This window comes from Chenopodium quinoa, unplaced genomic scaffold (genome assembly GCF_001683475.1).
Source record: "Chenopodium quinoa cultivar QQ74 unplaced genomic scaffold, ASM168347v1, whole genome shotgun sequence".
Lineage (NCBI taxonomy): Eukaryota > Viridiplantae > Streptophyta > Magnoliopsida > Caryophyllales > Amaranthaceae > Chenopodium > Chenopodium quinoa.
The window spans coordinates 624,127-636,183 of NW_018743828.1; the positions used below are offsets into that span (position 1 = coordinate 624,127).

At 35.8% G+C, this 12,057-nt stretch overlaps 1 protein-coding gene across 1 annotated transcript; it reads left to right on the top strand.

The window, feature by feature from the left end:
- Positions 1-869: 869 nt before the first annotated feature.
- On the top strand, positions 870-11,351 carry LOC110685519 (protein seele). The gene is made up of 9 exons (XM_021862058.1): positions 870-1,116; positions 1,285-1,311; positions 2,920-2,999; positions 3,510-3,582; positions 3,810-3,867; positions 7,171-7,222; positions 7,311-7,335; positions 7,421-7,512; positions 10,819-11,351. The coding sequence occupies exons 1-9, from the start codon at positions 1,021-1,023 to the stop codon at positions 10,874-10,876; spliced, it is 561 nt and encodes a 186-aa protein (XP_021717750.1). The 5' UTR covers positions 870-1,020; the 3' UTR covers positions 10,877-11,351.
- Positions 11,352-12,057: the final 706 nt, after the last annotated feature.

Consider the following 12,057-nt stretch of genomic DNA (forward strand, 5'->3'; position numbering starts at 1 on the left):
TATGTTTGCTTTCACAAGTTAATGATTAATCTTTAGCATTTTTTTTTTTCACAAGTTAATGATTAATCTTTACAACGAAGTTTGCCTTAGGATTTGAGCTATATAATTACAAGACTATACTTGTTAAAATGTGTAGGGAAAAAGTGATGATGGACACTTAACAAGCTTATCTTTAAGAACTTTGGTATGGTGGATCGCTCAACTTTCAGAAAATACGAGTTGTTGAGACAACACCTAAATATGCAAGTCTTTCCAACAATAAGGTGAGATCTCGGTCCCTAAAAAGCACAAGTTAGTTAAGTGTCAGGCTGTGTCACCCAAACCATCTAGTTAGCCTTAGACAAAGACACCATGACATCACTTGAATGACACCTTAATGTCGATTCTTATTCAATGATCTATGAAGGCCTAAGGGTTATTTCAAATTTGGATATGTTTTATACATCATTTGCTTTTGTATTGTGCTTAGAATATACGAAAGACTACTATTTTGTCGAAGAATTGTATTTCTTTTAAAAAATAAATAAACTATTTTCTATTTCCTCGATTTTTGAATAATTAAGTAATTGACATTGTCAAACTTACATGCGTACCAATGTATTAGTTTGATATTGGACATATATGATTAATAGTAAAGAATATGAACAAAGTTGATAGTTAACAATATATTTCATGATAAATTGTCCAAACCGTTGAAAACTATGCCGATATGGTCCTCAATTCATCGAGACAAATAGTTCCAACCTTCTTTCCCTACCCAATATCAATTTCACTTCAATTCAATCTAGTCCAGTCTAGTTTTGGACCTGTATGGCTGTATACGGCCCTATTAGATTCGACTCGAGTCCGATCTAATTTAGGACCTTTCTAACCCTTTTGCCGTTCAACAACTTTCAATTATTTTGATCACTGCATTCGGAGTACAAGTCTAGACGACTAGTGAGTGGAGTCGATCGAGTCGTCTTCCAAGTTCCAACAATATAGCATTTGGTGAGCAGAACATCTGAAGCTTACACAACAATGGCGGCATCCTGGTTATGGCTTGCCACATTCTTCACCATCTTAACTTTCGCTGCTTCCATTGACGACAAATGCGCTGCTTGCCATGCTGTTGCGGTCTCTTTCTCTCTCATTCAATTCATTCATCTCTTTCAATTGATAGTGTTGTAGATCTGCAATTCTGCATTTGATAATTCGTCTCAATCAATGAAATTTTCCTTTCAATTTGAGAAATTGAAATGATTCGTTGTTCTCTGAATTTTGTTTTTTTTTTCAATCTTGCAGGAAGAGCTGGAGCATGGGCTTGCTAATGTAAGCACCAGCAATTTCACATTTTTTTTATTGTATTTCTTGTTTGTTTGATTTATTATTCCTTACTTTTGTGCTCATAATTTGTTGTTGCAAAGTATTATGTTTCAATTTTATTTCATTATTCAACTCTGGTTTTATGTGAATACTATTCTCTATAATCTCAGTTGGCCATTACTCATGTTGCGAAATTATCGGTCAGGGATTTGTAACAGAAATTATGAAGCTTGCTATAATCGAATTTTGGCTGTTTTGATTGGCATTATAATATATTATGTTGGATGTATCTTATGAGAGGAGAGGAAGTTTAAATTGTTGGCCTTGTCTTAAATTGTATTGATGAATTCAAGAAATATATGTGCAAGTGGTGGCTATCGTAATTGATTGGTGTTTTGGAGCTTCATTTTTGAAATATTGTCATAGATGTATGTTTCTTATGGACAAAAGAAACAGATGTAGCTTCCTTAATGATATTATCCGAAGATTAGAGAATATGGGATACCCATACTGCAGCTGTCTAACTTGTAAGTTTGAGTGAACAACATATCTATATGCTTAGAAGCTTTTGCAGCTTCCTATAAGAAAGTCATGAAATGTTCGCTGTCATTTGTCAATTAATGAAACTGGCCATGGCATGGTCTTGGCGAGGTTAGGACTTAGGAGTATTAGGAAATTAGATAAATTATTCTTGCTTAGGATCCTAGCATCTACAATCCGTGCAAAAAACTCTGCTGAAGTTATAAGGCACAGACGGTTTCCAAGCACAAACATTCCTCTAAACTGGACAAGAATTTTTGATAGAGATTATCTATATTATTAATATTGTCTGTGTTAAGTGCTTGGACTGTATGTTTAGGCGTGCCCTTTACACCTGTAGCATTTTTATGACTACACATGATATGATATAGCATGCCCTTATTGTTGGAAACCATATGATTCCATGAACTTTATCAGATTACAAGATCTCCAGAGCAGATATATGAGATATAGGGTGCAAAGAAGCAAGTTGGCCATCCATATCCTCAGTTGTGGTAACTCAATTTTTAGCATAACACCATAATTCACGTGCAACCTATATTCCTATCAATGCATTTCTTGCTTGACTCCTTGCATCTAAGTTTGACAACAAAAATATGCTCTTTTTTTTTTTTTTTTTTAAAATAAAAAATTATTAAACCTAAAATTGGGTAATTGCAGAACCATTGCTATCCCCTTTCACCTCTACCACTTGATTATTTTGACTTAAAGTCTTCAGATGGAATGGTATGCACGTACAGAATTTTTCGTAGTTAATTATTAGTTCTCTCCACCCAATCTCCTGGATTGCTTCCTTGTCATTTTTTGGTGATCAAAACACTTCAGATGTATTTAAATATGTTCAGTTGCAAAAAAATAAGTACATTTGTGTATCGTGACTTTTGAGGTTTACGAAGTATTAAATGTGTTTAATTGATTGATTGTTGAGAGTTCACCATTCAACATCATATTAATACAAGCTTCATTGCTTGTCATGACACTTTTATATCTTGGAAGTATTGCTTTGCATAATATAAATTATAATGAATATTCACTTTTATGAAACTTAATGTTTTTTTTAAAAAAATGATTCAGGAGAAACCAAGGAATCATTTGGATTTGAGAAATCGTTTGGATTCAAAGGGACAACGTAGAGGAAAAGTGATTGATTACAGGTATTATCCCACAGACTCTTTGCCAAACTAACCCTTGTACTTTAAAATTTTATCTTCAAGCTTGTGCTACAAACTGAGTTTGGATATGGTTAAGGATTCATCAGGATAATTGCTAAATGTATGTATTGTTTATTGAACATATCATCTATCTTAAGTACTTTCATGAGGCTATGTATATTATTTCAGAAAAAAAAACTACCTCTGTTCTCTTTTAGTTGCAACATGGAGGGGATGCACGGTATCTTAGGGAAAGAGAGATAAATTGAGATAAAACGATAGACCCATGCGATGAGGAGAGAGTAGAGATATACCCATTGTCGAGCCATAAGTAGCCAAACTACATGAACAATCTAGATTGAGTTTGGTATTAAATTGGCCTCTTTTCCAGGGTTGGAAATTTGGGATTAAAGTTTCTTTCCATTAATGGACCATGCTTATGCTCACAGCCATTTACTCTATATTTGCAAGTGATGTCTAACTGCATGATCTATATTTTGCAATTTCTTCTAGAGTAAGCGAGCTAAGAGTAGTTGAACTACTGGATGGCCTTTGTGAAAAGATGCAGGATTACACTCTTCAAAAGGTGAGTCTTGGATTGGCTTGGAAATCTACCCTTTTTGCTTTCAACAAATCCATCCACAATGCGATTTGTGTACTCAGCTCCATTAAGCAATCAATGTTATTGTTATTTTATTTCACTTTATCAAAGTTTCCAGTCATACTTGTATGTTATCTTGAGGATGATTTTGCTTGGCGTGGTGCACAATGAGACTAGGGCTAATTGCAAATTATTACTTTTGTTCGATGCAGGTTGATTCCAAAAGACAAGAGTGGATCAAAGTTAACAACTGGGAGAAACTCACAGTTAGTATGTATCAGTACTTGCTAGCTTAGTGTCATTCCATCCTTTTCTCTCCCTCTGCTCTATTATAAGTATCACTATAGGATTTTTTTTTTCTTCTCAATCAACCATGCATTAAACAAACCAAGATTAAAGAGGGGGAGGAACCTACTAGATAGGGATCAACTCAACTCAAACATCAAAAGACTAAATTTTCATAGGATGGAAATGTTACAACATTTCAAACCACTCTCCGTCAACCCTTGTAGTTTTAATGGAGAATGATAGCTCTAATTCTATTAATGACCAAATTATAATACATCTTTAGCTGTCCTTTCTTCCTTAGTCGGACCAAAATCCCAGAAGCCTTATTTTTAGATCTCCAAACCATTTAAACAATAGCAGCTATGGCATACAGCATCACTTTCTTGGCATTCTAATACCTTGATATATTTTCAAATCATTAAAGCATGAACTTCAATTCAGATCTGCAGCCTATCATCCACAGCAGTTGAACATTGCTGACTATAAATGCAGTCACACATGAAGTGTATGCTTAGGGACATTAAACTTGTTCCAAACCTGAACATGCCAGATAACTCTTTGCACTTGAGGTTTAAGCCAATAGCATCTACTTTAAAGTTTTAATAGTGCACCCCCTAGGATAAGTAATCCATAACTTGCCAAGTAACTTGGTGCAAATTTCTGTTGGAACATATATATAGATAAATGTGCTTATGGTTCATATATGAGACTTGTATTTTACCAGGAGTTGAGAAGGATTAGTATAATAATTATAGTATTAATGAAAAGAGAATTGCGCAAAATGTGGCAACAAAAGGCAAAATCAATTGATTTGTGATTTGTCCGGTTAGGCGAGCACAAGTTAGGATTTCGCCTATCATCTTAGTTTTACTAAGATTATGCGCACCCCCGGTATGACTGGGCGGGTTGTTGACAGCTTATAACAAGTTTTTCCATGATATGTTGCGTGCCCGACCGGGCAATATTCAAATTTGACTGTTACCAGTGATTTTTGAATGGTTTTCTTTGTGAACAGACATGTCTGTTGGTTATCAACTGCTCTTCACATATGCTCTTTAAAATAAAGATTTTATGTGACATATATGATGGATGATTACGAGAAAAATAATTTTGGGGCTTCCTTTTTTTTAGAGTGAAATACTTTTAGAGTATTTTCCCTTGGTTTGACAAAGACTTGTATGCAAAATTTTTGTTGATTGATTTTGTTAAACAACCAAAATCAATTCTCTTCTTTGTATCCCAATAGGTTTATCATGATATCCCCATTGTTTTGTAGAGGGTTGATAATAATCTATTAGGAAAGCGGCTATGTTACGTGCCTAGAATATATATCCGGACCCTCTTATTCCTTATCTCCTATTTCTTCTAACAATCTCTATATGATCTTACAACTTTTTTCCAATATCAACTGGCATCAAAGGGAGCACAAGAATTCCTTCTATTGAAATTATTCAAAGATAACATGCTTACTCATTTGACCTATAGATTATCAAGTTACCTGCAACATATTAGACATATATACCCAATTCCCTAAGCACCTAGATCATACCCCCCCCCCCCCCAACCACCACCACCACACACACACATAAAAATCGTAAAGTTACAAATAAATTCCTAAGCAACTAGGATAATAGACTTTACCACTCCAAAGGAATTGCCTGCAGACCGCCACCACTTTAGTTTGCACACAATTAGGTAGAGTGAACACTGAAGGCTAATAAAATATGTGCCTTGAACCTCACATTCTAATTCTAGAGATTATTTCTCAGGAAAGATATCACAATCAGCAACATGAAGCTGCTTAGAGGATATAGAGATAACCAAAAGGTAGAGAACCCAGAGTCTCCAAATATATCAAATTATCAACAACCCTATTGATCAACTCATGAGATATATTAGAACAATGTTAGGCTTGGAGTTAATTTAAGCACAGAGACCAGAAGCATGAAAGGAAGAAGCAGTGGTTCTAAGCATCCACCAAAGAGACTAAAGCCTCCATGGAAGAACATTGAAGGTTTATAAGCAAAGTGCAAATGGCTCTAATTCAGACCTTCACATCTCTCTATAATGAAAAGAAAGATTAAAAATTTTCACCAACATATCCAAGCAGCCTAAACAAAATTTCATAGCAATGACAATGGACAAGGGAGAAAGAGGGCCCCCTTACCTTATATTAAGCCACAATTTCCAGAGAAGAATTCTTACAGAGTTGGTATATGGAATGGAAAGAGAAGTTTTAATGGTTATAATCCAAGTGAATTTGGGTAGGCATCTATCTTCTAAGAAATCCCATTTCATAGGATCATAGATTTTCCCTAGACATTTTGAAGCTAAATGTCACTACAAGGTCCCATAGCGAAAGAGGCTAAATGCACCCCAAAGAAAAACGAGTTGAAGGACCCAACCCCTTTTTGAAGTGAGGAAACCCTGCACCAAATGACTTAAAAAAAAGACAATGTTGAGCATCCACACAGTTAATAGTATCCTATCTCTATCTAAGCAATGATAGTTGGTAGTTGACCCCCAACTAGGACAAAGGTTTTGGTAATTGGTATGAAAGCTCCATTCCTTAACCTTTGTCTCCAAGAGTCTTAACTACCACTATGCCACTGGAATGAACAACAATCAACTTCCTTTTCTCTGCATTCTTGTTGTGGCTATTATGAGTTATGACACCATACTTTCCAACTTTTTCATCTACCCATTGAGTGAAGGGGGGTGAGCTACATCCCCTTTCTCATTATCAACATTTTTAACAACAGTTGAATAAATAGTATCAGGATCTTCCTCAAGGACAGAGCATCAAAACCTTTTACAAGAGGAACAATATTAAAAAATAGCAGCAGTTTTCATGTTTTGTCACTGCATCTAATGTAATTTTCGTACTTTGTATATTTCTGAAGTACTTCAACCCAGTTAAAGAATTTTGTTGAGTAGTGTATTTGCATATAATTCTAATTCTTGTGACTAGGTCTAGAAGAAAGGGAAAAGAGAGTGATACAGGGCAAGAATTTGGCAATGTTTTCACATTAGCGGATCTGTCTTCTCTGTTTGGCTGTGTTTTTTAAACCCCAGGGGGAGGGGGGTGGGTTGTGTGGGCTTATGCCAAATTACTATATTAGATAAACATGAAATAAAATTAGTTTGTGGACCTATGCATGTATCCTCATCCCTCAATGGTGTGTGCCTCTGTGGATGTCAACTAAACCTGCATATCTCAGTATATGTCCTATATGGTCTCTAAACTACTATTAATGAAACCGGATTTTTCATGTGTGCTTTTAGGCAAGCAAGAAGCCCGAGCACATTCTAAAGATATATCATCCTACTGTGGAAGGTTAGTTCCGGTGACACGAACATTTTTACCTATTTTCTGTTGGATTAAGGAAATTGATTTCTAATTTCTGTATATTATAATGGAGTAGGTTGCTGGAGCAAACTGAAGATGAGGCAAGTTTCTGGTTCACTTCTTTCTGAATCCACTCATGTGGAATATCTGTACATTGATCGTTCTGACTTTTCATTGGTGTTGCAGTTGGCAGAGTTGATAAAAAATGGGTCTGTTGAACTTGGAGCTGTGGGCAAGGTGTTATGCGAGGATCTTAGCCAACACTGCAGAAAGACTAGGTAATTATGAACTAAATGCTATCGTCATCTGGATATATCTTGTACCATTAGTAAATAGTCCCTTTGTCCCATTTTTAAGTGCTTGTTTTCCTTTTCTAGTGTCCCAAACTCGAGTGCCTATTTCTGTTTTTGTTTTATGGACAATTACCTACATTCCTCCACTTTATACCTTTTAGCATACTAAACTTTCCTAAATACCCTTCATAGTTGGTGCCCACATGTACTTCACTCATGCTTTTTCATTATTGTCTCCACTAGAAAACAAAATGTAGTAATTTTTATATTACTTCCATGTTCTTCACACATGTTTTTTATACTTCCTTCATTTGCATTAAAAACTGTGAAATATGAGTAACGGGCACTGAAATATGGGACGGAGGTAGTAAAATTTATTTTTGGTAAGAATGTCAAAAAGAGTGCTGATAAGTGTACTGCTATAGTGGTAGGATATCCTAGTCCTGGTTCTAGGAAAACTTGGAGTGTAGTCCTTGGGCAGGGATTTTTATCTATATATTTATTTAACAGTTAACAATTTCAAGCCAGGCTGCCCAGCTTCATCCATTCAAGTAAAATAACTTTGGAGTTTTCTGGAAGTGAAGCTGAGTGCATTAGATTTTAACAAGTACTAGAATGGTGTAGTTGTTCTTAGATAAGATTTGAGAACTTTGGAGTGAAATAAAACATTGAATTTTAATGCACAAACAGCAACAATAACAACAAATAACATCTAAGCTGCAAGCAGTGTTCTAGTCTTCTAGTGGTCAAAATTCAGCAGGTTTACTCTTATGGTCTTATTCATAAAGATATTAGTAACTTATACTGTATATTATTCAATCTATTCAAGCACCAGCTGAAGATCTCTAGCAAGGCTACCCAGCTTCAAATTTCACACACTTTTGACTTTTAAAAATTAAGGCCAAATACATTGTAGAAGATATTCCTACCATTTAGTCATATGAGAATGGGTGTTTTAGCTATCAGATTAGAATCTGCTGTAAAATTTCAAAACAATGATGCCGGAGATAACAGCAGCAAGCCAGCTACCACAAGGATCAATCCCCTAAGCAGCCTTTTGGAGTGGTTTATATTTGGGCAATTGTACCCATGCACTCTTCTATGATACATTAATAATTTTATCCCTCCAATATCTGAAACATTATAGCAGCATGTGTGTGAACTGTGAAGTAGTTAATGAGAAACATTTGTATTAGCCTAGACGGGTAACTAATAAGGTTCTTCCTGCTTGGAGATAGGTTCTGTATCTAGTTTGACTGTTGAATACACCCTAGTGATGCACATTCTAGCTATTTGCAACTCTGTGTAAATAGAGCTGAATAAATATGACCCTGGAGAGTGGAGATTGACTATTATTTTAAGAAATTGGTGACTATCAGAAGCATAATGGAGTCACTAGGGCTCTTTGTAGTCTACAATTTTCACACTGATGGACTTTTGTAACATTTCCATCGAAGATCCCTACAAATAGCTATAAAAGGGTTGTGGTACTATGCAGGAGTCACTTAGACTTCAAGATGACCATGTCTATACAATTAAACTAAAGTCATCTGGGATTTTCCTTGTGTTTTTTCGTCACTTAAGTCAATTATGATTTTGAGTATTGAAAATTCACTGCCATTTCCTTCTTATGGGAACTCTGGACTAGCCTAGCTGCCAAGGCCCAGATTGCTTCATTTTAGAATAGACAAAACCTTAATGATGGCAATCAATCAAAAGCTTCATAGCTAGAGATGTGACTATGTGAGGGGTTAGGATAATCCAGGTGGTGGTTGTTATAGGGAAGAGGGAGAAGATTTGATAGGCTTGTTTGGACCGTGTACTATTGTTTATTTAAAGTATCGATGGAAATTTGAAACATATCTGGAAAAGAAGAATCCTAAGGTTATGGTTGACGATAATGATATTGCGTGTTCATCCGGAGTGTAGCTGAATAAAAAAATACAAATGTAACAGTTGGAAATGGTAACCCCCTCCCCCCCCCCCCCCACAAAAAAAAAAACACCCCACCCTTTTCGGTCTTTCTTATTCCTCTTCCTTGATCACTTCCCTCATTGTCTAGGGATATCCCACCTCCACAACCCATCATCACCGTATTCTCAAGTTCTCTCTGTCATCCTATTCCTACTCGCTATGAAGCTACATTTTATCACCCAGAATGCAGGCACCTTCCCTTCCTGTTCCCCATGTTTTACCTCATTCTTGTCACTGATATGCCTCTCTCTTGGTGTGTCCATGGCCAGTCTTGCTCACATCATCATTGCTGAAGACTGGAATGGCCTATTCTAGGCATTTGGTGGTTCAATTTTATCTCCTTGCCAATAACTGTGTGCCTCATAGGTAGGGGTGTCAATTCGGATGATCGGATCGGGTCTGATGAAGTCAGGTCGGGTTAATTTTCAAAGTTGAGTCATACTATATTATTATGTCCATGCGAGTTCAAATCTGAATCGGATAATTTTTGGATCGGTTTCGAATCGGGTCGGGTCGGGTGTGCTTTTGACACCTCTACTCATAGGCTACAGTGAACCACTAGAATTCCAGACATAAACCACTGTGCTAGATCAACACATTGCATGAGAAGGCAGTGAGGCCTAAGAAGGGTGAGGAAAGAATGACAAGGGTAGAAATGGTGGCTATACAGTAAAACAAAAATGCTGTGCGGTTGGTTAGGAAGGTTGCAGGGTAATTGGCACCGAAGGTGAGGAAGGGAGAGAACAGCAATGATGATGACTGGTGTGCGACAAAATCTCCTGATCTTCTTTTAGAAGCTAATTGTTAAATCAAATCACTACACTACACTACATCCTGTCTGGGGGTTCTTGGTGGTGCATTGCAAATGGCTATTTGATTCTTCGCCTCACACATTTCTTACTTAAAGAGAACAAATTGCTCTTTATCCTTGAATTGATTATCTTAGATGAATATTGATTACCCTTTTTTTTCAATTAGTTTTTTCTTTTTAACTAATTTTTCTTTCCATTATAGTCAACATCTTTATTTAGTTAACTTATTGTGTTTGTCATGATGCTTATTGAACTTTTGGACCAAGTCTTCCTCTGTCCGTTTCCCAATTTATGTTTAATTCTATTATTTGAAGTTTAAAAGTAAATTAAATTTGTATGAACTTATTGGAACATATTCGAACTTAGTGGCCCTATAAGGAATTACCTGAACTTACCTATATTTGACTTTTATCAGTAAGATCTTGGTAACCCTTATCTAAATTTGCTGGAACTGTGCTTCTATTACATCTTCCTGAAACCTTTTTAATCTTCCTGTTTTGTGCAGTGGCTCGAAAAAGGAAGCTGAAAGTGACGATGATGATGATATAGAGGATGAACTTTGAAGCCTTCGATCTCCAAGCTTCTATAGCACAGTTTTTAATCTTGTGTCACATTACTACTCTGATACAATCCAAACGTTCGTGAACGATGAACTCTCGCTGCTATATTCAAGAGTTCCATCACATCAATAGGGCTAGATAGTGGTACAAATAGTGTCATCCTTTTGCTTTTCTCCGGTCCCCAAAGAAAAAGTTTAATACTACCTCCGTCAAATGTTATGTGTAATTTTGGGGTATTATTTGTGAGATATAAAATATTCCAAAGTTACACATAACATTTAACGGAGGTAGTACAAATTTTGTATGACAAGGATTCTTAGAAACATTATCCTCTAATGAGAGAAACATTCAAGCGATGTCTGTACTGTCACGGTCGTACACCCTAATGTTAACTGTCTTTCAGATCATTTCACTGTGTTTTTGCAGAATCAAATGCCTGTATTTTTCTCTCCATTTGAATTTTTGAGTACTTGACTAGTATATAGAGTGAAAGTTCGTTTTATGGTTTTGAATTACCTTTGACAACCCGTTAACTTTGCCATCATTTACTTATTTGCCTCAAAAGATCATAAGTTGCATATTTACTTATTTGTCATTATTAATGTTAATTGCCACTTCTTTTGAACTCTTAAAAATAGTGTGAGGACATTTATACCCTAATGGGGCATTTGGTAGGAGGGATGCAATTAAATGGGATAAGGTGAAATTAATAGATAGATAAGGATAAAAATAGTGTATTCCATTGTTTGGTATAGGTTGGGATTAGATTAAAATATTAATAAAAATACAAAATTACCCTTATTAACCCTCTTCACTCTCTTCTTTTTCTTTCATTAAGGGTAGAAAAGTCTTTTACCTATTAAATTTAATTCCCAGTCCTTATATCACCCCCTTAGTTGCATTAATTTGGAGGGATAACTCCTTTTTTTTTTTATCCCCCTCCTAACCCCCTTATAATCCTCATCCCTCTAAACAAATAGAAGGCTTGTTAAATCCCTCTTAACCCCCTAATAATCCTCATCCCATATTTGTTGGTCCTATAAGTAGTATCAAAGACTAACAAATCACCAAAGTAATGATAATCTCTCATCATCCTTCCATCTCTCCAAAAAAAACTAACCAATGCACCATTTTCATCTTGTTCAAAGTCATAATAGAAATCTGCTTCATCAATTTGTCTTTTT